The sequence below is a fragment of the Spinacia oleracea genome, chromosome 1 (genome assembly GCF_020520425.1).
Source record: "Spinacia oleracea cultivar Varoflay chromosome 1, BTI_SOV_V1, whole genome shotgun sequence".
Taxonomy (NCBI): domain Eukaryota; kingdom Viridiplantae; phylum Streptophyta; class Magnoliopsida; order Caryophyllales; family Amaranthaceae; genus Spinacia; species Spinacia oleracea.
Genome location: NC_079487.1, coordinates 25,433,490 through 25,460,801, shown reverse-complemented (window position 1 = coordinate 25,460,801; position 27,312 = coordinate 25,433,490). Strand labels below are relative to the sequence as shown.

The following is a 27,312-nucleotide window of genomic DNA, read 5'->3' as shown; positions in this document are numbered from 1 at the left end:
GCCGAACATGGAGTACATTTATCAAAATCATTGAATCGTGAAATTGAAGGATCAAACAAATCGACAAACTGAGCAAAATAAACGATGCGGGAAATCATAAAAATCGTTAAATAGAATAGAATATTCAAGGAAGATCGATTGAGGAATAATTAAAATTAACCTTGAGAAATGCAGAAAGATCGATCGAAAGAGGGGAGAGAGATAGATGAGAGAGAACTGAAGTTTGAGATCGTCCATTTCATACTGACCATCGTCGTCGCCATTGTCGGAGAAGACAGAGAAGTCTCTCGACTTGAGGGGAGTAAAGAGGGGTGGTAGGCGGAGGAGAGAGAGAGGTGGTGGGCAGAGGAGAGAGAGGGTGGTGAGTGAAGAGAGGAGAAAGAAAGATGAGTGATGCAGCGAAGATGAGTGAAGTGCTTAGGGTTCAAAGTTAACGATTTGGGGCTATTTTAGTCTTTTACATGGTGGACACCAAAAGTGGTGTTACTATAATGCCCTCAGGAGCTGGCTTATATAATAGAGATTGGACGATATTCCTTGATCGATGAGAATGACATAAGTCAACATATATACAAACTAATCTACGTAATTATAGGTTATAACTTAGGTAACGAATAATCACCTATCTAATTACATGAGATACGAAAGGATTACAAATCCTCACATATTTACATTAATTTCATTAATAGTTATGCTTAAATAACATAGAAGGTAGTTTAGTAAAATCCTTGGGGGACACCTGTAGACACCTACTTTCGTCCCCATTCCCGAAAAGGAAGGTTCGATGATGAGAACATAAATCTCCACTTGGCAACGCATCTCCTATAAAATAACGAATCTCAATCCCCCTTTTCATTTCACCCGAAACCTGCTATTTATGGAAACCTACTAAAAATAGTAACTGCCGTAATGGGTAGTTGTTAAAAGTGGAAAGTCATAAAAGATAGAAACCTGTCAGAATTAGGTGTTGCACTCCAACATAAATCCTAAATGAGATAGAAATTGTGAGAGGAATCCTATTCCTAATATGATTCAAAAATAAGAGTTACGTATTAATTAAAATCCTAACGAGCCTAGAGTTCGTAACGGGCCCAGACGCATCCCGTCATAAAATTAATACGCACTAAAAGACTCGAACAAGTCTCGAACACTCCGGATTCTAAGAGTCCGAATCTGACTAAGAAAACAGCCCAGACCCTATTTTCAACGCCTGGCTCTGGGCGTCGAAATCTTCGGCGCCCAGCCCTGGGCGCTGAAATTACTTGGGACGTGTTCTTTCCTAATTCTTCGTGGATTAGAGCTCTAAAATTCTATCTTTCCACAAACTCTTCCCTATAACTACAGCTCCAAATTCGACGTGAAACCAACACACAATGATTATTCTGAGTATCGAGTCCAACCCATAAGCCTAAGCCTCACGCTGCGAAATTGATCACGCGTTCTGTCGCAATCGATCCAAAAATCGAACAGAACGTATCCTGTCCCGTATCTTGAGATTCGTTAAATCAAAGGAGAAATAGCAAAGTCAAAGTGGTTAGTTTTCTGAGAACCGTGACACACCTCTCAAGGGTGCGTCGTAATGTGTCCCTTTTTCATGATTTAATTGCTTTCCTCACCCTTTTATGAACTGTTAAACTAATTAAATCTGATTGTTCTATCACGCCTAATAAAGATAATATTTTTGGGAAATTGGATTGTCATGCTAGGTCCCTTAATACAATCTAAATCAGATAATCGCGCTCGATCTAGTATTATATGTGCATATTGTTAAAATCAACTCATATTAGTTTAATAGTTAACGCATGTCCCTTCAATTATTTATGCTGAGCTAGTAAGGATATCCTGCCTCTGGAGTTATCAACGAGCGAGTACTCCTCTCGGTAGTTACAGTCCCCCGAACCCTCAATCTCTACCCTGCGGGTGTACGTTGAGAGATCCCCACACCAGGGATCACAAGGGAACCTATGGCCGTCGTGGTCAAACATAATTGCACTCCCTTTATGTCACGATAACCGGGTTTTGTCAGTTTTTCTCATTGTTGTTAAAAACTGAATGGCGACTCCTATATTACTAGTTAATTGGGTGTAAACTCACAGGAAATCCAATTACACTTGATTTGACAAAAAGAAGCGTCACACCCACGAGGGACGAGGTCACGCATTAGCCTCGTGCTTTTTCGACCCCCTCACCGTGGCGACTCCACTGGGGAGTTAACAAAATACTCGTGCTCGTAGGTAATCAAAATAGCCGAAGGGTGAAACGATCCTACCCCGCGTTTATTTCCCCATCAAGTTGGGACGACCTGAAAATCAGCATATTAATGTGAACGGGCAGAACCGCATAACGAATCTTGGCTCCCTCAGGGAGTTTGGACTAAGGATACCCATCGCCAACCGGGGGGTGCATACGCTTCGAATGTTTTCCACTCGGCACTTTTGCTAGTAGTACACCCGTCCCAAACCCAATCGCTCGCCCATTAGGTCCCTCTCATTGGTGCATGCCCCCTTGGCTTACATCGTGATTGGCCTTTTGAGCGAAATTCGTCTGTTGAAGACACTACCTCGACCGGGGCATGTGTTGGATCTGCGATACAAGCGGTACCAAGCCAGGCGCAAACACTACCCATAGAAGCCTATCATAAACTACATGACATATTATTATTTCCTCATGATGTAATGTTAGTTATGTGTAGCGAAATATGTGATTGTGTGTGACAAACAATGCTAGAAAACCAACGACCTTAAAAATTGCCCAAACATTCATAAACCAATTGGCCAAAGAGTTATACCAAGATACGTGTTCCGCAAACCCGAACGATCGCCACAAAAATGAGCGACGCTCGGGATGGCCTGTAACGAATCCCACAAACGCTGCACAACGCGTAAAGGACGTTATTAGGCAAGCACGCAAAATCAAAGTCGCATAAACGAAAAGATATACGCAAACGAAAAACGATCACCAGCCAGGGACGCATTTTCAACGCCCCTGGCTGGGCGCCAATAATTTTCACGCCCATCGCTGGGCGCTGAAGTTGCTGCCTGGCCTTTTGGTCAGGCACAGCAGCCTCGGTGCCCGCGCATAAAAATACGTAGCAGTAAAAAATTCGCAAATTTTCTACGAGGGCGTATGAAAAGGCACTCGATTCTAAAAGCGACTTATAAAAACAAATAACTCTTTGTGTCGTTGTTAGGCCTCCTATGACGACAATGTTCGGCACCAAAACCGTGCATGCTAACTAAAATAACCTTGGATGTCACATGGGCAAAGTATTCAAAAAATGATGTTCGAATAAAGTTTTCAAGAAAAAATAATGTTCGAATAAAAAATAAATAAATCCGAGACTAGACTAGGCTATGCCAAAGTACAATCTAAATCCTAAGTCTTAGTGGTCTTATTCATAGAATCGGTCCTGGTGCTTGGTGTCGTTCTGCAAGTTAAAAGGTTAAAACATATTGAGTCTCCCTTCCTAACATTTAAATCAATAAGCACCCATATGTAATTGTCATCCCTTGCTAAGAATCTACGGCCTCAATACTCTCTCTCACCAATATAAAGAATATATTATGTAATTCAAGTATTTGCAAAATGGAAACTCTCACATTCTGAAAATCATTCCTGCATAGTCGCACAACCCCCAAAGTGAGCCTAAGGTGTCAATACCATTGGCAAAAAAAAAAAATTTAATGGCCTCAAGGCTTATGATCACATTGGGTCACGACTATCATAGTCCACTCGAGCCACTCGCTCCTTGAAGTACTCCTAAGTACGGACTAAAAGATTTTCCATGAATGCAACATGACGAACCATGAAAATACCCAAATCAGCATGCCATGAGACTACCATTGGGGTAAAGCAATACACACTAAGAGGGAAGCCGCACTAATGATTCTAGTCTTGCCAAAATAAAAATTCGATCTCCCCAACTAACTACCTTGCCAACATTAAGAAAAATGGCGCATGACAAATGAACACCCAAGGGTTAGAATCTAAAGTGTCAACCAATGAAAGTTATGGTCCAATTAGCCTAAGTCGGAAAGTTGCTTGGTCAAGTATTATAGGCTTACGCCACGTCATTATTTTGAGTCTAGGCCACCTCCTTATATTCCTACACGGGTTATAATCAGAAAAATTAATGAAAGTTCGAGTCTAAATCACAACTTCCAATTAAATCCCGAAAACTGGAATCTGAAAAGAAGAAAAAAATTATTTTCAATGTAATTCTTTCGTTAAATTTCAATAAAGTAAAAACAACATTTTGAATCTACGCTATTTGCACATTTTAAGAAACGACTAAATACGCTTGCAAAGTAAGACAATTTAAAGGTCCACCCTAGGCCTACTAAAATTAGAGGTCCACTATAGGCCTACCAAACGAGGCTCACTCAGTCTCGCCTCGTGACTCAAAGACCACAACCATCTACCTTTTAGCCCAAATAAAAAAAGGGGAGAAATCCCAAGCAAAAAAAGAAAAAAGAGAAAGAGAAAAGGGAGAGCGAAAAGAGCGAGCCATGGAATACTTATCCCGTACCTCCCAAAGTGCAACGTTTACCCAAGTAAACGAAGGAAACGAATTGAGTCAACCAAACCAAATCATGTCACAAAAACTACATAAAGTTCTACAATGTCTACCCTTTCCAATCCTTATGTTATTAGACGACTTCGCTCTGGGGCCCCTGTTCAGCTCATTTAACCCATCTATGTTCTCATTGCCATAACCCAAGAAACCATTACCTCGACTCTTGTTCCTGAACTTGTTGTCAACTGCAAACCACGGACGGCCATTGACACGTGCGTCATACCCATTATTTCCAAAGCCCAAACCTGCTCTTACACCACCATTAGTATAATAACCATATAACTTATTTGGATACATCCTTGAGCCGTCCCCATACTACTCATTGGCCTAGGTTGATGTAAACTCATGACACTAGCACGAGGCTGCAAATTGTGAGTCCCAGCAGATGTAATCCTCATGCTTGACTAATACGTATACAAATTATCCTATCTCATTCGACCCGTCTTTCAAGCCGTCTTGAGTCACGAATAAAAAAAACAAATGAAGAGTACGTTCTACGCTTAACGTAAAAAAAATAAAAAATTAAATAATAATTATAAAAAAAAAAAAAAAAAAACTTTGCAAAAGCGCACAAAAAAAAGAAAAGAAGCATTTAAAAAAGCAAAAGAAGCATTTAGCGCAAAAAAAAAGATTCGCAAATATTTGGCACAAAACGAAAAGGAGCAGCGCAAAAAAGGCAGCCCAGAACGAAGTTTCAACGCCCAGCCCTGGGCGCCGAAAATAATAACGCCCAGCCCTGGGCGCCGTTCTTGCTTTCAACTCCCAAATCCTAAAAGTGTTCGTATATTTTCCTATATACATGCGGAAGAATAACGAACACTTGGGGGGTAGAAGATCGTATAAAATACGCAAAATACGCACGCTCCAAAATTTTCGTACACTTATTTCACCTTATTTCAAACATCACGGTTCCACTCGAACGTACTTGTTTAAAATCGGCATTCTAAGAAACCATTTTCTAAGAACTACGCAAGACCTGATTCCAAATTAAATCTATTTAAGGCGGATACGTAGGCAATCCATGATTCGGTCCAACCAATTTGCAAAAATGTTAAAGCCCATAGAATGAGAAGAATAAAAATAAAGTCCCTTGTTGAAATTTAATTACTTGCAATCCAAGTCGAAAGAAAAATTTAAGTCAAAGGAAGAATCCAAGTCATCAAAATGCCAAAATGAGCACACATCGAAAAATAATAAGGGCACATACCCTTGCCAAAAGGAGCACTCACACTCCTAGGCACTTAGCCAATACTCAAAAGATCGCTTTGCCTCAATTGAATGGGGGCTAGCGCGAGCGTCCATGACCTCTAAAGTACTCGACTTGACCCTCCCTAAAGCAAAGTAACTCACTTAAAGACCTTCTTTCACCACTAGGCACAGTCATAATCGCCAACAAGTAGTAAAGGCAGTAAGCTTGCAATAAAGAGGATTTTCCTACGGCATCGCCCCATCATTCCTTCGAACTCAGGGCACCCGTTCCTGGTAATTCAAATGCTTGCGAATCCCCTTTTGAAAAAATCAGACATTGTCAATAGGACTTGGCACTTAACCAAGGCTCACCCTACTCAAACATATGACACGGGCATCTAAAATCGAAATCTGAAAGCATCATTAATGGGAAGACATAATAGCAACTGGGGGCTAAAAGATTGAAATGAAAGAGCTAGGGAAAGAACTAAGTATACCTTGACCTTTTGTACAGACATACACCAAGTAAATCTAAGTCAATTTGAAAGCGGTTTATATTCCCGCAATTCTGGAAAAGATGGCCCTAAAAGCCTAAAGCATGTGCCACACGGGCACAAGTAATATCTTGACGCCTGCACCCTGGCTCCCAGCAAATCCTTAGACAGCATTCCAAAAACCATAACAGTATTTTGATTCACTCATGTAATCCTGTACGAACTGTTCTATAAGTCAACATACTTAGACACCTCGGATTGTACACAGTAGGACTCGGATTTCAAATAATTTTCAAGAACTTCTTCGAACATAATAAAATGTCGTTGGTTTAAGCTAAGTATGCGTTTATCTCGATGTTACAAGTGAGTCAAAAAGATTTCTAAATATGATTATGGGTAAAGAAAGGCACCTAACTTTTGGTCAAGGCACACTTCAACATGTGACTACCTTGACCATGGCAATGTCGCACAATACGACATTTACAAGAGAAGTAGCAAATCACTACTCGAACATACCTCGCACTAAACGAGTCTGATTCAAACTATTCATGATCCATGTCACCATGAATGCATAAAAACGTATGCCAAGAATTATAGCACCAAGCCAATCCCGTAGCTACAATTGGGGGCTTGAGAAAAACACTCTAAAATTGATTGAAATGACGATTTTATCGCAAATTCTCGACGCTAATTCTATACATATGTCATAGGGGCACAATCCTAAGGTTTAATCGTGTAAAACGAACCTTAGAATGATTACAACCCCTCCCAAATTCTAAGCACTACTTAGAATATATAAAGTCACCCCACTAACAAGGGTAACTGAAAATCGCGAGTCACCAAAACTCCTATCAAACAACTGCACATAACGCTCGCCCTATAAGCGCCCGTTACATAGTCTACGTCATTCCAAAGCAAAAGCGAAAGAAAAATCAAGGATAAAAAACTGTCAAATTCCGCCCAAAAATCATTTTCAACGCCCAAAGCTGGGCGCCGATATCTTTAACGCCCCAGCCCGGGCGCTGATTCTCTCTGCTTGCCAAATTTTTCCCAGGCATAAAAACAAGAAAGAAACATCTATGAATCCTCGCATCGAACGAAGTAATAAGCCGTGCACACCCACGCAGAAGGTGCTACACTTGTTCGAGCACCTGAACGAGGCGTGATGAAGTACTCCTATGCAAAAAACAATAATGATATCCCAACACCTGGAGGAATGTTCTAAGACACGTTGTTAGGCCACACAAGCCTACGTCGCACCATAAGTTCAACCATCCCACGGTACAAGTCTAAAAAAAAGAGAGTAAGGCATATTGCACTAATACGGGCACGACCAAGAGCATGTGTAAAAGAGGCAAAGACTACTTATCGCCCAAATTCAAAATGCAAGCCACACGACTTCTACATTAAGGATTAAAGGTAGTGAAATATTACCTACCATAGAAGGGATAGCTCGCAACTAAACGAGCGGAACCCCAAGGCATCTTTCTCGAAAGAACCTACAAAATCGTACGCCCAAAAGGAAGCATCCCAACATGCATACTTGGGGGCTCCAAGCTACGAAACGACCATAGAAAAAATAAAAAAATCTCGAAGTAAATGTTTGAACGATCGAAAGTGCACGATGCTTGAGCCCACTTCATGAATGGTCCTGAACCCTATCAAGCTTCTAAGCAAACTATTCAAAATCAGTCATTGCTATAAAAAAAAAAAAAAAAATTCAAGCGAACTGATTAATGGACCGCACGCAACGGCCATTCTATGAACGCTCGTTCGCACATACATCATTTTAAGTATCAAACATTCACGAACGCGTTCAAAAGGAAAAAAATATATACGTTCAAAATAACAACAAGAGCGATCAAAGTCTTACGTCTCAAGGTATGTTCCTCGGGCCATATAGACTCGCCCAACTATTGCAATAACTGTACGCCTTAAGAGCAACAATTTCTTTAAATAAACGCCCAAAGCGACAAACACCGTAGTCCACCAATCGGCTACGGCTTCTCGAGAAATCATCACGATCACTCAACTCATTGTTATCTCCAAATTCTACGTTCCAAAAATAAAGAAAAACAAAAGAGAAGAGAATACGTAGAATTTCCAAGTGAAATAAGCGAACGAACAAGAGGCCAACTGTGTCATCAAAAGACCAGCCCAAACAACATTTTCAACGCCCCACCTGGGCGTTAATTATTTCTGACGCCCAGGCCTGGGCGCCGAAAATGAGCCCAGGCCCAAAAACAGCTCTGGCTTCTATAGGGCCTTGCTGTATCCGTTCGACTCGAAAATTACCGATTTCTTTACTGAAAGTCGCACCTCACGGCTTTGTTAAAAGTAGCACACCACTACAAAGATCGCTCGCACTAACGAGCACAATCCCAAACACGATCAAGGACATTACAAAATGCGTATCCCCAAGGAACCTCTTTGACAAGAAATGACCGTCAAGCACGAGTGCTTGGGGGCTCGAAAGAAAATATATGTTATGCAAAGTTAAAACAATATTCCCAAACTACGTTGTACAAAGTCCCGTGTTTGGATGTCTCAAAAGATAAAACAGATTTCGACCTCAGAATAAAGGTCGCCGTTGACACTTGTACATGGTCCTCCGATCAAAAGACCAAGTGGTGGCAAAAATCGAGCTGTAAAGACTAGCTCAAAACCACAAAAGAAGACGACCACATGACAAAGATCCGTCTAAGCCCGTTGTCAACCCACATTCAGGTTACAACTAAGTCCGAGCATCCCTCGAAAGAATTCTCTCTTGCAAGAATGAATAAAAGAAGTTCTCAAAAGAAATCACGATGAACAAAAAATAGGAACTTGCCCATCTTCAGTTGGCAAAGTCGCGTCACGAACCACGCGAGTTCCAAATCGAAAAAACGAATTCAGGGACGTCCACCCTCAGCGGACAGGGCTCGCCCACCCTCAGCGGGCGGGGTCTGCGTCACTAGCCGCGCAGGTCCTCAGTTTTCGAAAAAATAGAATCTTCAAAAACAAAATGAAACAGGCTCGCCATCTTCAGCCGACGGGGTCTACGTCACAAACCACGTAGGTCCTTATTTTCAAAAATGCACAAACAAATTTCAAAATAGATTCGTCCACTTCTATCGGACGGGGTGTCAACCCTTAGCGGACAGGTTCGCCATCTTCAGCCGGCGGGGTCTACATCACAAACCGCGTAGGTCCTTATTTTCAAATTTCAAAACAGATTCGTCCACTTCAATCGGACGGGGCATCCACCCTTAGCGGACAGGCTCGCCATCTTTAGCCGGCGCGGTCTGCGCCACTAACCGCGCAGGTCCTTAGTCGCTGCAGCGATAACTTTATCTGGTTTTCCCTTTTTCCAAAAAATTAAAGGATTGGTTTTCCGTTTTTCCAAAAAAGAACGATGTGAGTAGTTTTCCTTTTTTTCAAAAAATTTAAGGATTGGTTTTCCGTTTTTCCAAAAAAGAACGATGTGCTGGATTTTCCTTCGTTTTACGTCCCATAAAAACAAGGGGGTTTTCTCATTTAGCTAACCATGAAAATGAGAATCTTTTAAAACATTTTTACCTTGTGATTAGGCTTGGCCAGGCCCAATTACACTTTATAGCTTTGATTTCGAAAACATTTGTAGCTACTCCCAATGACAAAGTGAGGGAGTTTCTATACTATCCGTTGATAAATCCCAATGACACGTGAGGGATATGTCGACACTTCAAGTGATGACCCTTAAGTCAAATGTTATCACTCGGGGGCTCGTGAGACCCTCGCAAAAACAGGTCGCCATGACTTGTGTGACACACTCCGTCTAATACTTTGACCATCGTCTTACTCCAAGACTCAGTCAAAGTGGGGGCTAACTGTAGAAACCTACTTTCGTCCCCATTCCCGAAAGGGAAGGTTCGATGATGAGAACATAAATCTCCAGTTGGCAACGCATCTCCTATATAATAACGAATCTCAATCAAGGGCAGACCTATGTAGACCCCATGGGGTCCATAGGGACCCCCATTATTTTTGGGAAAAAAATTGTAAATTTGATATTGGGGTAATTAATTACACTTGAAATAGTTAAGTTATATATAATTAACTTACATTCATGACAATGAAATATACTTGTAGCATAATGGTTGCTTGACTAGTATGTTACACAATTGGTCTTGGTTCGATTCCTCCCAAAAAGATGTTAAATATTTTTTTCCCCTTCTTTTTGTCTTTTAATTCTTTTTTATTCCCTATGGTTCATGATTTTGCTTTCACCAAAACACACCAAAAAAAAAAAAAATCACTTTTATAGACTTATAGTTGCATGTTTCTTAGACTTAGCGGCTTAATTAATTCCCCAACCCGTATACAATAGCATAATGCCCCATAACCGTTAAGAATGATGTTCCTTTTTTTTTATTAGTGTCTTTGTGTGCTATGCGTTCGGGGGCAATTTTCGTAATAAAGTGAATCTCATTCAAATATGAAAAACTCGTTTTTTCCATTTTAAATCAGTATCCCCAAGTTATTGTTGAAATTTGGACTAGGTGTTGAGTTAATTTTATTGTTATGAAGACCCAAAAAATATGTTCTTAAATCCTATATATATTTTATTTTGGTGTTTTTAATATTTCGCCTACTTACGTCTCAACTTTAACCCCCTAAATAGAGCAAATATGAGAAATTAGAAAGCAAATCATAAATTTTTTTTGGACCCCCATTTATAAATTTCTGGATCCGCCCCTAGTCTTAATCCCCCTTTTCATTTCACTCGAAACCTGCTATTTATGGAAACCTGCTAAAAATAGTAACTGCCGTAATGGGTAGTTGTTAAAAGTGGCAAGTCATAAAAGATAGAAACCTGTCAGAATTAGGTGTTGCACTCCAACATAAATCCTAAATGAGATAGAAATTGTGAGAGGAATCCTATTCCTAATATGATTCAAAAATAAGAGTTACGTATTAATTAAAATCCTAACGAGCCTAGAGTTCGTAACGGGCCCAGACGCATCCCGTCATAAAATTAATACGCACTAAAAGACTCGAACAAGTCTCGAACACTCCGGATTCTTAGAGTCCGAATCTGACTAAGAAAATAGCCCAGACCCTATTTTCAACGCCTGGCTCTAGGCGCTGAAATTACCTGGGACGTGTTCTTTCCTAATTCTTCGTGGATTAGAGCTCTAAAATTCTATCTTTCCACAAACTCTTCCCTATAAATACAGCTCTAAATTCGACGTGAAACCAACACACAATGATTATTCTGAGTATTGACTCCAACCCCTAAGCCTAAGCCTCACGCTGCGAAATTGATCACGCGTTCTGTCGCAATCGATCCAAAAATCGAACATAACGTATCCTGTCCCGTATCTTGAGATTCGTTAAATAAAAGGAGAAATAGCAAAGTCAAAGTGGTTAGTTTTCTGAGAACCGTGACGCACCTCTCAAGGGCGCGTCGTAATGTGTCCCTTTTCCATGATTTAATTGATTTCCTCACCCTTTTATGAACTGTTAAACTAATTAAATCTGATTGTTCTATCACGCCTAATAAAGATAATATTTTTGGGAAATTGGATTGTCATGCTAGGTCCCTTAATACAATCTAAATCAGATAATCGCGCTCGATCTAGTATTATATGTGCATATTGTTAAAATCAACTCAGATTAGTTTAATAGTTAACGCATATCCCTTCAATTATTTATGCTGAGCTAGTAAGGATATCCTGCCTCTGGAGTTATCGACGAGCGAGTACTCCTCTCGGTAGTTACAGTCCCCCGAACCCTCAATCTCTACCCTGCGGGTGTACGTTGAGAGATCCCGACATCAGGGATCACAAGGGAACCTATGGCCGTCGTGGTCAAACATAATTGCACTCCCTTTATGTCACGATAACCGGGTTTTGTCAGTTTTTCTCATTGTCGTTAAAAACTGAATGGCGACTCCTATATTACTAGTCAATTGGGTGTAAACTCACAGGAAATCCAATTACACTTGATTTGACAAAAAGAAGCGTCACACCCACAAGGGACGAGTCACGCATTAGCCTCGTGATTTTTCGACCCCCTCACAACACCAAAAACGTGATTACGAAAATAACCCTCCCCTCTTAGCTTATATAATAGAGATCATTTAATTCTAAAACGCTCTCTCTAGCTAGTTATGTCTTTATTTCTACCAACATAACTACTTATTTATTTATTTTTTGGTATAGAAGGAACATAATTGATCAAGATATTTTATTTGATTATGCAAATCAAAACATTTTGCACGCACAAGGTGTACAATAAATTTATTGTACACCAAAATAATTTTTACTCAATTTTTTTTGTAACTTTTACCTAGTTTTTTTATATAACTTTTAATATGTTTTGGTTAAATTTTCTGTTATAAAAAATGTTGATAGATAAACATTACTCCCTCCGTATTTTTTTAAGAGATACACTTGCCTTTTCCGGCCGTATTTTTTTAAGAGATACACTTGCCATTTTTGGTAACTTATCAACCCCACCACCTAATTAAATAATATATCTACTACACTTTATGACCCACCATCCAATTAAAAATAATTTTACAACTACACCCACCCCAACATTACTACACTTTATGACCCACCATCCAATTAAAAATAATTTTACAACTACACCCACCCCACCCCCACCTCCACTTGTTCAAAAGGACATGGTCCCCAATGTACTTATTTATTAAAATATCTACCCCAACCCCACTTCTTTTATTATTCTTAAGACCCGTGCCCAACCAAGTGTATCTCTTAAAAAAATACGGAGGGAGTATAAGAGTTAAATGATTAGTTTTATACATTATTAGTGATTTTCAAGAAATAATTTTTATTAAAACGAAAAATTTTATCACCAAAAAAGAGACAACTTTACATATATAAGGTTAAATTTTAAGCATTTTAAGTTAACTCTTACTCCAGAATTCGTATATGCAAATAAACTCAGAATTTGTATATGCAAATAAACTCAAAAATATAGTTTAGTTTCTTGAATTTGTATGGGAAAAGTGAGAGATGTTATTAGACCATAGAAATAATAAAACTCTTAATAAAACTGCTCGGCGGCGAGACGTCTGCCAATCTCGAAAGAAAGGAAGGCGTCGATGGCAGCGTAGAGAGCCTGTGGTAAAGTCAAGGATGGTTGGCTCCAATCGCTCATAGTAATGTTTCGCGGCTTGGTATAATCCATGTCTAGAATACTGTTTGCCAAACTTGCCAAACCTGAATTCATCAAGGCGGGCTGGTTGCACCTACATTACCAAACAATACAATTTGGAGTTATAATCAATCATATATTAATGTAGGACAAGCTAGGTTCATCATGAAAGTGAAAAGAAAACTATTCGATCAATCAATACTATTTCCAATTTAAGAGTAATGACTGAGGGTAAGAGAAAGTAATAAAGTAGTGAAGGAAAGTAATAAAGAAAGGAAGGAGAGAGAAGATATTTTAATAAAGTAATAAAAATCATAAAACTGGGGTTGGATAGGTGAATGGAAAAATGTGAATGAATTAAATAAGGGATGGTGGTAGACCTGGTTATTGGACAGGGTAGTCCAATGGATATAGGGATAGGGTCAAGTTAATAGGGCTTTTATTGGGCAGGGCTCTTATTGGACAAGGCTTTTATTGGACAGAGTCATTATAGGGTCAAACTTATACTACAATTATTTTGAAAATTAAAATAGTAATGATACAAAAAATTACGTGTATAGCTTCGTATTTACTTGTACTTGCACATGGCTCTTTTGTTTTTCATTTTTCATTGCTCGTTTATTGACTCGCCCACTAATGACCCGCTATTGACCCGCGACCCGCTTTTGACCCGTCCATTATCGACCCGCTAAAAATGACCCTTTTAATACCCGACCCTCTTTTGACCCGCACCGACCCTGACCCGCCCCGCCCGATAACCAGGTGTAGATGGTGGGAAAATTTATAGTAAAAAGTCATGTCCAAAAATAGAAACGGAAAGAACATATAGGAACGCCCGAAATAGAAATGGAAAGAACAAAAATGAATGGAGGGAGTAACACCTAAAAAAAATTAAAACTTTTTTTTTACCACCTGAAAGCAGGAAAAAAAAATGAAATCGTTATGTGGGGCTTACTAATTCAATTTTCCTCCAATTTTATACAATTTCTCTGCGATTTTTTTTATCTCCTTCACCCATCTCTATTAATGACCCAAAAAAAAATCATGTGAATCAATTAAAAGATGAAGTAGGAGAAGTGAACAGAGCTAAATACATGAAATCGCAGAAGAAAAAAAAATATATTAGATATATTACCGTAATTAAGACCCTCCACATAACAATTTCATCTTTTTTTTCCATCTTTAGGAGGTAAAAAATAAGTTTTAAAATTTTTTAGTTGGTAAAACACAAGTTTTAGTTTTTTAAAGTGGTAAAAATTAATTTGTCTAAATAAATAACTTTTACATTAATCGGACAATTTTAAACATTTTGGATAAACTTTACATAATTCTTAAAGTATTTATGTCCTTATCTTCCTATCATGAGAAAATACAAAATAATCAAATGACCTTCAACATTAATTTGCTAATATCATTGTAAAAACTTCCCAAATTTTAAATTAGGTTTATCTCCTAAAATTTTTGTGTTTAGTTTGGATTGTTCATGAAATAATATTTCTATTGATCGATCACCATTCACCACACATAAAAAAATTACACTTTAGTACTCCATATACCTAGACTTCAGATATATATAATCCCCTATATAATACTTAAGCTTTTCAATTCTCTACCTAAAAGAAAACAATGTTTTTCTTAAGTATGCATAGTATAAAAAAAAATACATCAATAATGCGCAAAATAATGATCAAAGTTCAGAAATTTATTTCGAAAGCAAAATAATTTAAGCAACGGTATTACTATTACTAAAAAGGAAAATTTGCCAAATACAACCTAATAAAGTTCTCTATTTGCCAATTACAACCTCAAATTTGTATTTTTGTCAATTACAACTTATACATCCATTTTAAATTACAACCCGGAATTATTTTTCGGCAAAAAGATGATTTCATAATGTTACTCCCTCCATATTTATTTAAGAGATACACTTGCCTTTTCCGGCCGTATTTATTTAAGAGATACACTTGCTATTTTTGGCAACTTTTCAACCCCACCATCACTTCTATGTGAAGGAAATAATGCCCTTGGTCCAAGTATGCATTCTATGTTAAGTCTAATAAATGCGGTTCAGTATTAATTAAACAAGTTAATAATTCAGTGAGATCAAGTGAGCTGAATGCCTAGCTAGAGGCCGCTTCAGTTCAAGTGGAATTAATGATATTAATCCACAGCTTACTCTTGACTGAACCCGTAGGGTCACACAAATAGTACGTAAACGGATCAAGTATTTAATGGCATTAAATACTCCATCTATGAATATTCGGAACCGACGGATCTTGGTTTCAGTGGGAGCTAAGATCGTCACAGGCAAGAAATGAATACTCCGGAAACGATGATATTGCCGGAAACGGAAATATGGATCGTATCGGAAATATGAATATTATCCAAGTCGTAGATGTTACCGGAAACGGAAACATGGTACGTATCGGAAAATATTATTGGAAATGGAAATATTACCAGAATCGGAAATATTACCGGAAACGGAAATATTGTCAGAATCGGAAATATTGCCGGAATCGGAAAATAATTCCGGAAACGGAAATATTAAATATTTGTTCGAAACGGAAATTAATTCCGGAATCGGAAATGTTAAATATTGTTCGTATCGGAAATAGATTCCGGAAATGGAAATTTAATCGGAAGCGTATCGTACGAATTAGCATCGGACGAGGCCTGCCGGACGAAGGCCCAGCACGAAGCCGGGGCCATCGCCCAGCAAGCATGCGCGCCACAAAGCCCAGCCAAGGCAGCGGCCAGGCCTACCGCAAGGCAGGCCCAGCGCGCGCCAAGAGGCCGCGGCTGCGTGGGCCGTGCTACGCGGGCTGCTGCTCGCACGCGCATGGGCAGCCCTTGTGGCTGCCGTGTGTGTGTGAGTTTGTGCTCATGCGTGATTCCTGAATCTGCAAGAGTCAGTGTATGATTAAATGTCTATTCCTAATTGGATAAATTAATTAAATAGAATTCATGTAGGATTCTAATTCCAATTAATTCGCATCCTACTAGGATTACGATTCCTTTTCCATAACTCTATAAATAAAGGCCTAGGGGTCATAATTTATACACAAGTTTCAAAGTATTCAAAAGTGAGTTTTTGAGAGAAAATCAAACACACATCTTGCTCAAAAGTGCCGAAATTTTCTAGTACCTTAAGGGCGATTCTAGTTGGTCAATCTTAAGGCGGATCCGGACGTGCTGTGGACTATCTACGGAGGGACGACACTTGGAGTCCTAAAAGACTTGTTCTTGTTCGGTTCGGGCGCAGCTAGGGAGGGCACGCAACAAAGAGTATGCATCTAATTATGCTATATGATTATGTGTAAATAATATGTTTCCTGGGTTAATGGTTGTTTCCGCATGATCTATGTAAATGTCATATGTATCATAACCTAACAGTGGTATCACGAGCCCCTTATTATTTTCATAATCTAAATTGCATGAACATGGTTAAATATTACAAATTTGCAAGAATTAAAAGGGGTGATTAATTTTCGTAATTGTTAATTAATTGCAAATTGCGTTTATTTAATTATATGTACGCAGTTTTTCGGCAGTTTCTTCGTTACTCATCCGAATTGAGTGATTTTTGTGTCAATTCCGCATGTAAAAGGCATTCTAAAATTTTGACAAAAATAATATTTTTCTGCCGAACCCAGAATTCTCAAATTCGAAGCCTAACTATGACTTTTCGAAGGTTTTAGTTTTTCGAATGCAAAATTTCGTAAATTTAAGATGTTAAATTAAATATTTGCGATTCTTGTTGATAAATCTTGAATTTTTGATTGACCTACTGCATATGTTTAACAAGTTTGAATGCCTAGTCTTGTTAATTATGCAATCTAATTTGTAATTATGATTAATTTGTTGAAAATTAGAATAATTTAGAATTAATTTGATTTTCATAATTAATTGTAATTTAATTAGAAACCTATGATTAAAAACCACCATAAAAATTGTAAATTTACGATAAATTTTAAATTTTTATGACCTAGACTTGAATCCATAACAATCGGAAATCAATTGAATAATAAATTTTCGATTTTTCGCCCTAAAATTATGAAATTAATAATATTTATTAATTTGTCATTAATTTTAAATATAAATTTTAAATTTTTATGCGATTCGTTCATATAACTTGCACGCACGAAGCAATGGACGCTTCGTGTTACCCTTAAGGGGTGTTGTATAATGCGGGCATGCGACGACGAGCAAGGGAGCTCGTCGCCCGTGCGGCACGAATGCAATGAGCAAGGGCGTAGTGCACGAGCACAAGGCAGCAGCCCTGCCTTGTGTCGTGTGCCACGAGCAATGAACGAATGGGCATGGGCGAAGGGCGAGCCAAGGCAGTCGCGTGTGGGCAGCAAGCGAGCTGCGCCACAACGCGCGCTGCCTCGCGCGCAGCGAGCGCAAGCTCGCGTGCCACGAGCGCTGCGCCCAGCACTGCTCGCGCGCGCAGCGCGCGATGTCGCTCGCCCAGCGAGCGATGTCGCGCCCCAGCGAGCGATGGCTCGCGCGCACAGCGAGCGAGCCAGCGCGCCCAGCGAGCGATCTCGCGCGCGCGCACTGCGAGCGATAGCTCGCGTGCGATGGGCGCTGTGCGGAGGCTTGCGATAGGACAGCAGCAGCTATGCTACGAGCGCATGGGCTGCGCGCACATGGCCAGCAATGGCTGTGTGCGTACGGCCCATGGGCGTGCAACGCGTAGGGTGTTTGCGTTACGATTAGATCGTTTTGAATGTTTAATTTGAAAATTTCAGTTCACGTAATTTTAATTAATTTTAAAATTAATAATTTGAATTAATTTCCTGGATTTTAATTTTGAATATTATAATTATAATAAATGGAATTTATTCTAATTATTTTACTAAAATTAAAATCATGAATTAATTTAAATGCGACTGAAATTAAATTAAATTTTTGGATTCAATTATAAATTTATATGAGCTTTAAATTTTAATTAAATTTGTATGTTTCCGGTTAGACTAGAAATACAATTTTATGTTTAAAATTAGTAAAGCATATGAATTTATTGGTTTGAGTGGGAGCGTTTTTAGTCATAAACTCTTGATTAGGTCTACAAATCCTTAAGGTTAAAACAACTCGATTAGAATTAATAAGGACTGAATAATTGGTAGATTATTGGTGCCCTTGATTAATTGCTGCAAATGTTTACGTGATGCATAATGTGTTTTACTAACCAGCTATGTGGGCCATTCATGATAATGAATGGGTGAATGGTATATATTGTATATGTACTGTTTTGCAGGTTATGAAGTGACTAGTATGGCCCAAATAGGATAGAAAATATGGTCTGCGTACCATTAATTTGAATGTAATTGGTCTAAAGCACCAAAGTTATTTTTCAATTCAAAATGGTCTGCGTACCATCAAATAGTTGTAATTAGTTATAGCTTATCCTATTTGAAGAAAATGGTGCCTCCCACGGAGATTTTCAAGACGGACTTTGAAGTCAAAGCTTCAAGATGAAGTCGGGCCATACTAGATCACAAATATCTTATGCATGTTTTAAGTTATTTATTGTTTTAAATATGTCTTAAAATGCATGAGATCAAAAGCTTGATTATGTTGCATGATTAAGGATTTTAGTTCACTTAAAATCTAACCAACATAGTAAGAGCCTTAAGTTCCAAACTTAAAAATTGAGTTAAAAGGTGCCATGCCAAAATATACACTTGCTTGGATATCCTTTACATCAATCTAGTAATAGTTTTCGCTCAGCGAGGTGTTACTTATTGGTCCTAAAGGGGCAAGGTACACAAATAATTGTGAGTACATGTTAGTTTTGGTGAAACTCAACGATATAAGTAAGGAGTCCTTTTATGTCGTGGCAAATTCGATAGGTTTACCTAATAAGTTCTTAGACGTACCTATCAACCAAGAATAGTTTCTAGACTATTAGCAAAAGGCTTTTGCTTACCTAAGATGTTCTAGGATTAAGTCGACAAACTGTGCTTAGTTCTTCAATGATTTTAGGATCTTGGAATCATTTTATTCACACCTGCCGGAACAATAAAATCGAATAAAATGCTAATAACTTGTTTGAATTGCATGGTTGCTTTAAATTCAAGTTATTATTCATGATAAATGTTTAGACTTTGCATGCTTCAATGTATGTTTTAATTATTGTTTATAATTAAATATCTTGCACTGCAATAAATCCTTTTAGAAAGGTAACAGTAAATTTCCTCGATTGGTAGTGAATCCAAGAACGATTCACGGAAAAGAGAGAAAATGAGCAATTTAAAATGTACGTTTCTTATACCGACTTTTATGGTTGTTTTCGAATATCAAAATCGAATGGCAAACCAATTGGTGCTTGTGAATTCAAAATACAATGTAGTTTTGAGATCATAAAGCATTGAGTTTAATACGCTCAGCTTTACCAATGGTTAACAACCTAATATCTTTGTCCATTTAATTCTCGAATGAGTCTAGTCCCTAGACATTCGAATAGATCGATGCTTAGAGAACTTTAGAAGCTTCTGGTAAGATCATCTAGTTGAAACAAAATATTCAACATAAATTAAAATGGTAAAGAACCTTGTTGGTGACATTGGACATGTCTAACAAAGTATAAAAGTCAACACTAAAGAATTCAATTCTTAAGACTATAAGAAAGGGTACAAGAAATAGGAAAACGAGGAACAAATGAAAGGAATTTACGATTCCGTTTCTACCTATAAATTTATGTTTAAAGAGAAGTGACCTAGCAATCAAACTTCCTTGGTATCATATACCGCTTGAGGTTCTTACTTCGGTAATAACTCAAATAATGGAAGCTAGGATACACTAATGACCTACAAGTGGGAAATGAAGCATGGCAATGCTACATTAGTTGTAGGGTCATCTAGTTTGTTTTGAGACCTTTCAAAGGCTGGAACTTAATGGCTATTTTGTTCCATAATCAGCATACCTAAATTTCTGCTTCAAACACAGAAAGACTCACATTCAGAAGAACAAAAACAATGCTTGTTTGTTTGTTTATTTGAATGAAATGGTCAATTACTGGTTGAGTCAATATGCTTGATTAAAACAAACAACTCTTTAAAGAACTTTACTAGGTTCAAATCAAACCCTTGATTTGAGTTCCATTAAATCTTTGGCATTGTTGCTTAGACCATATCAACAAGTTAACATTCATAAGCTCTATTTTGATGGACTTTTGAAAGTTGGTTGATTTCTAGATCAACTTAAGACAAGCTAGTCTTACTTGTTGAAAGTAACAAAGAATATGAACTATTGTTAGAACACCTAGACGATAGAGTTCAAAGCTAAAGAAAGGTTTTATGACTTTATTATTTCACATGGATTTGAGTGAATATAGGTTTATTTACTCAAATGTGATATAAGTTGAATCTGTTTGGCTAGTTCAAAGATTCAGAAGTATAAAATCCACTTGGCAAGAAATCATAAAGATCTAGGCTAGATCATGTTGATGATTACTTGAGACCAAATATGATCATCAATGATTGTGTGTTCACAATCTAGGTCCATAAGATATGGCATATCTACGTTGGAATGATCGAAGTCAATTAGTACTTGATTCGATCAATGATGAATCATAAAGACTTTTCCTATAATTTCTAAAACAAAATGCTCAACTACCACCAAACTAAACCAAATTCGTCAAAGCTATTGAAAAGTAATTCCAGAATATCTTTTCATAATATATCTAAAGAGTTCCTAAACTCAGTGGGAGCTTAGTGTTTGTTATTCAACAAACTAAGGCCCAAGCATAGATATATGTTTCATTGTGATTTATTCAAATGAGACACAAGGGTATTGTTTCTACCACGAATTTTTGAGAACACAATGTTTGTTTGCTCGAAATAATGTCCTTTTGGAGATTCGTTTCCAAAATGACAAGTGGGAGAAAATAGACCTCGAAAGTTTTCGAGGCGAACAACAAACATAAAACGGACATTCCGGAGGCTTTTCGAAGTGCTTCAGAAAATCCGAACTTATTCTTTAAGACTTTAGAAGTGGCTTTAAAGAATAGACATCTCTTAGAAGACTTTACAAGTGCTTCAAGGAGAACAGAATATTCAAAGGACTTTAAGTGGCTATTGATATTCTAATGTTTGATGTTCTATACCCAAGTAGGCATAGAATTCAAGTCACTGAAACTATGAGATTCTTCTATTAGATAGTAAAGAAACATAGAGATCAGGTCAATGAAGCTATGAGATTCTTCTATTAAATAGTGAAGAAACCTACAACTTGCAGTCAAACTATTATCATGTAGATTAATGAGTTTGTGACTTGTAAGAAAGCTATGACGAAACCCAGATTCCCTAAAATGGTTAGAGGCCATATATAGACTCAAATGTTTTTAAATGGTTAGAGGCCATAAAACATACTCAATGTTTTGATGACAAAATTGAAATTTTGTTGATTTGCAAGAATAGTTTCACACCTATTGGTTGCAAGTTTGTTTTAAGGATAAAAACCATCAAACATGGAATTGTGTTCACACACAAAGCTAGATTAGTTGCTAAAAGTTACAAGCAAATTCACAATGTGGATTGTGTTGAAACCTCATGCAAAATCGTAATGCTTCAAGTCTATAATTCAAGCAATGATTGCATATTGGTAAATATGGCAATTGGATGAAAAAAGTATTCCTCAATCAAATGTTGGAATAAACTATGTACATGGCATGTCATAGGATTTGTGGATCCAAATAGATGCTTGAAAAGGAAAGCTAGCTTATAAAATCTAAGTACAGATTTAAGCAAGCAATTGGGAATTGGAACTGTATTTTAAGTGAATCTAATAAGCATTTTAGTTTCATAAAATGTACATGATTCTTATAGATATATAAGAAGTTTAGTGGGAGTACTTAAAACTTAATTGGTCCTATGTGTATTACACACATATCTCTCTATTGTGAAATAACATTCAAATGCTAATGACTTAGATTTGAAATTATTCATCAATGATGGACCATGGCGAAACTTAGTACATACTGGGTATTAAGATCTATTTACAAAGATCTTATCATATTGTTTTAGATTAAGTAATGGCATTTACTAAATCAAACACGAAAGTCTCCATTGGAGATATTCGACCCATGTGAATAAATCTAAGTAAAGGATGTTTGAACTATGTATAAGCATTTACTAAGTTAAACATCAAAGAGTCTAAATGAGATTCTTAACCTATATTATATGTCAAAGAATTTAGCTGAATTTAGTATCTACTGAAACTAGATAAGCTAAAGTTACATGAATAGAATTCAATTGGGAATTATTCTGCAAAAGAATTTATCATGTATGATATAATATGAGGATCGCCAAAAACGTATCGTATGACTTTAGCCATGACGAACATATACCAATCTCTATTGATCTAAGTGAAGATCAACTAGATTGAGATCAAGAATACTTATGGTACTTGAAAAGGTACATAGGAATAGTTCTTGATTCAAGGAAATAAAGATATGCTAAATATTGATGCTACACGCAGAAACACTGGCAAAGGATCAAGCAAGACCCCTTTGGAGTTAACCATTGACAAGGACGAGCTATAGAGCATCGTGTTTTGAAATGGCAACATGGGTTGGAGACCATGAGTTGTTGCGTGGGAAATTAAAATAATGATTTCTATGTTCTAAGATATAGTTGAGAGTATTCCACATATCTGTGAACTGCTTGGATAAGTAATTCCAAACAAAGCATCACTAGCAACCTATAAAGTTGAAGTAAAAGTAATTATTGCCTAAGAAGCAATAAAACAGGGTTGTTTAAAGTTCTTCACTGAACTTGGGTAGATCACCTATCTGCTGGCTTGATGATTCTTCATTGAAAAATGCGTAGAACCACTCTTGAAGCAAGAAAAACGTCTGCTAACTTGATGGTTCTTCATTGCAAAGTGAGTAAAACCACCATCGAAGTAAGAAAGACTAGATCACATAATAAACAAACTCGAAAAGATCTTATCATCATATCTCGAAGAACATTCGATGAAAAGGATATTAAGATTGGCAAAGCATGATAACTAAACCTATGCAACAAGTGAGAAGCAACACTCACGTTGTAGCACTGGAAATCAAGCATAACTTTGAATTCCATGAATTGTTTTAGAAGATGGGTTTGAGGCCCATGGTTATAAAACATTGGGGTTGAACATTTATCATATATGAAATGTATTTTCATATTCCATTTAATCTTGGTTTAGTATTAAATGATGAGTCCCTTCAATTTGACAATATATTCAAGATAGACTGTCAGGACCAGTCCTGTGACTAAGAAATGTCTATCAAGTGAACTTGAATGTCAAAGATTGAAAATGGTCCCTAATCGGAGTTTTCTATAAAATTGGACGCATAGAAAACGTTAGACGATTAGAATGCAAGATGACTAGTAGTTCTGTTTCTTGAACTATGTGGACATGGCAATGTCATAATCATTTGCATAGATACTTACTTTGGGAAGACTAGTATCGGACAAGACCTATGAAACTTTACTGTAAGAGATGAAAGTCTGTCATAAGTAAATTTCATTAAATTATTAGACACTAAATCCTCAATACCTGAGTGATTTGAGATTACTTGTTTGAGAACTGGTTGCTTTGACGTTGACCAACCGTCGCACCGTAAAAGGAGGCTATAAAGGCAACGCTCAGGTAATCACCTATCAAACGAAGTCTAATCTCAAGATCGCAAGATTGGGATTGTCCTCCCATAAATCGGGATGAGATGCTTAAAAGTTGTACAAGGCCACTCGGAGAGCTAGAAACTGTGAAATGCATGGCCGTGCTCGGATGAATCATAGGCTATGATTATCTGTTTATTTGATCAGTTGAACTCTGAAACCGAGGAACACCTCTGGACATAATAAGGATGACAACTCTTACCTTATGTTCAAGAGCAAGCATCGAGCGACAAAGGAATTAGGAAATGCACACTTGTCCCTAAGGACAAGTGGGAGACTGAAGGAAATAATGCCCTTGGTCCAAGTATGCATTCTATGTTAAGTTTAATAAATGCGGTTCAGTATTAATTAAACAAGTTAATAATTCAGTGAGATCAAGTGAGCTGAATGCCTAGCTAGAGGCCGCTTCAGTTCAAGTGGAATTAATGATATTAATCCACAGCTTACTCTTGACTGAACCCGTAGGGTCACACAAATAGTACGTAAACGGATCAAGTATTTAATGGCATTAAATACTCCATCTATGAATATTCGGAACCGACGGATCTTGGTTTCAGTGGGAGCTAAGATCGTCACAGGCAAGAAATGAATACTCCGGAAACGATGATATTGCCGGAAACGGAAATATGGATCGTATCGGAAATATGAATATTATCCAAGTCGTAGATGTTACCGGAAACGGAAACATGGTACGTATCGGAAAATATTATTGGAAATGGAAATATTACCAGAATCGGAAATATTACCGGAAACGGAAATATTGTCAGAATCGGAAATATTGCCGGAATCGGAAAATAATTCCGGAAACGGAAATATTAAATATTTGTTCGAAACGGAAATTAATTCCGGAATCGGAAATGTTAAATATTGTTCGTATCGGAAATAGATTCCGGAAATGGAAATTTAATCGGAAGCGTATCGTACGAATTAGCATCGGACGAGGCCTGCCGGACGAAGGCCCAGCACGAAGCCGGGGCCATCGCCCAGCAAGCATGCGCGCCACAAAGCCCAGCCAAGGCAGCGGCCAGGCCTACCGCAAGGCAGGCCCAGCGCGCGCCAAGAGGCCGCGGCTGCGTGGGCCGTGCTACGCGGGCTGCTGCTCGCACGCGCATGGGCAGCCCTTGTGGCTGCCGTGTGTGTGTGAGTTTGTGCTCATGCGTGATTCCTGAATCTGCAAGAGTCAGTGTATGATTAAATGTCTATTCCTAATTGGATAAATTAATTAAATAGAATTCATGTAGGATTCTAATTCCAATTAATTCGCATCCTACTAGGATTACGATTCCTTTTCCATAACTCTATAAATAAAGGCCTAGGGGTCATAATTTATACACAAGTTTCAAAGTATTCAAAAGTGAGTTTTTGAGAGAAAATCAAACACACATCTTGCTCAAAAGTGCCGAAATTTTCTAGTACCTTAAGGGCGATTCTAGTTGGTCAATCTTAAGGCGGATCCGGACGTGCTGTGGACTATCTACGGAGGGACGACACTTGGAGTCCTAAAAGACTTGTTCTTGTTCGGTTCGGGCGCAGCTAGGGAGGGCACGCAACAAAGAGTATGCATCTAATTATGCTATATGATTATGTGTAAATAATATGTTTCCTGGGTTAATGGTTGTTTCCGCATGATCTATGTAAATGTCATATGTATCATAACCTAACACTATGCCCCACCACTTTATTAAACAAATAATTTCCCAATTACACCCCAACCCCCCACCCCCTAAAAGGACATGGGACCACTTGTTTTATCTATTAAAAAGTCTACAAACTTTTGTATAAGGCGGTCTTTCCTGTAAGACCACCTTATACCGAGTTTGTGTTCGCGGGTCAAGTCCAGTTCATTTCATTCGCGGGTCAAAATATTCGGACCCTATAAAAAGTCTTTTCACGCTTCTTTTTCCTCATTTCAATTTTCAAAATACACTGTTCACATTTAGGAGAGAGAAAGTTCTTCATCTTCTCCGCCGATTCTTCTTCTTCCATCTTCGTCTTCACTTCTGCTCGAGGTTTCCTACAATTCTGCTCTTTTTTCTTCAATTCTCGACTCAACGTCTCTGCTTCTTCTTCGTTTCTTCGGTTTTGTAAGTTTTTCTTTCGATTCAACTTTCATTTTGTGTTTTTTTTACATTTTCCTCTTTTGTTTACTTGAATTTAGTTTCGGTATTAGTTTTTTGGCCATTTATTACTACATGTTTGTATGTTAGTAGATTGTTAGGGTTTTTGTTCATGTTAGGGTTTTATTGTGACTTCTAGAGTTTCTCTAATTTCGCTGCTTGTTTTTGCGTGTTTTGTTCTTCATTTTTGCTATTTTTCGCCGATTGTGCGATTCTTCTTCATTTTGTGTTTGTGTTATGGTTTTGTCCGATTTTTGTTGTTTTTACCTAGTGTTCTTTCGTGATTTGTTCTTAGGCGATTCATTTCCTGTTGTGCGATTCTTCTGTATATGTGCTATATTGTTCGAATTTTCATTTTTGTACTTGTAACACTTCGCTCTTTGGATTATTTTTCGTTTTTGTTTATTCTAGTAGGTTTTCAGGTTGTCATATCATTTCTGTTGTTGTAGTTTAGAATTTTGGTTATTTAGTTATGATATCGGTAGTTTTAGTTTTTGTTTAATAACTTTCAGATGAATTAGTTGCGTATGCTAACTAATTAGTTACCTATTAACAGAAAATAGTGAACTATACAACCCAAACAGTTAGGGAAACAATGTGAACCTCTTCATTCAGGTGTTTGTGATTTTTGAATCCGTAGGTCATTGCTCACTTGGATTTTGTTGAACTTCTACACATTGTGTCCATTTTGTTAGGGAAACAATGTGAACCTCTTGATTTTGATTTCTCTAGTGTCCCGTCATGTTGGATGAAGCTCCTGCTTTTGATTTCTCTGGTGTTTTTCGCAATGTCGGATGAACCTCTTGATTTTAATTTTATTGATTTTGTTTTTTTAATGTGATTAATTGATTGGACATGTTATTGCGGTGTTTTTTAGGTGTTATGGTGCCAAATTCAGAGGAACTCTGAACTCTGGCTATGCTACTGCTGGTGGATCTAGTAATGTTGAATTGATGGAAGAATTGGACCGACTGGTGGCTTTCTGGTGGCTGCGACACAGAAGCCCCGCGAGGTTTGTGTGGGCTTGTGACGCTAGGCTTGCGCCACTAGGCGTGTTGTGCTGGTTGTCATTCCGGTGGCTGCTAGAGTTGACGCGATTGTGAATTGCAGTTGTTATG

General features: G+C 37.9%; 1 protein-coding gene across 1 annotated transcript; it reads left to right on the top strand.

Annotated features, from left to right (window-relative positions):
* Positions 1-168: 168 nt before the first annotated feature.
* LOC130463357 (uncharacterized) lies at positions 169-27,312 on the top strand. Its single transcript, XM_056832464.1, has 3 exons — positions 169-301; positions 25,861-26,161; positions 27,072-27,312. Exons 1-3 carry the CDS (start codon positions 169-171, stop codon positions 27,295-27,297), a joined length of 660 nt encoding a protein of 219 aa, XP_056688442.1. The 3' UTR covers positions 27,298-27,312.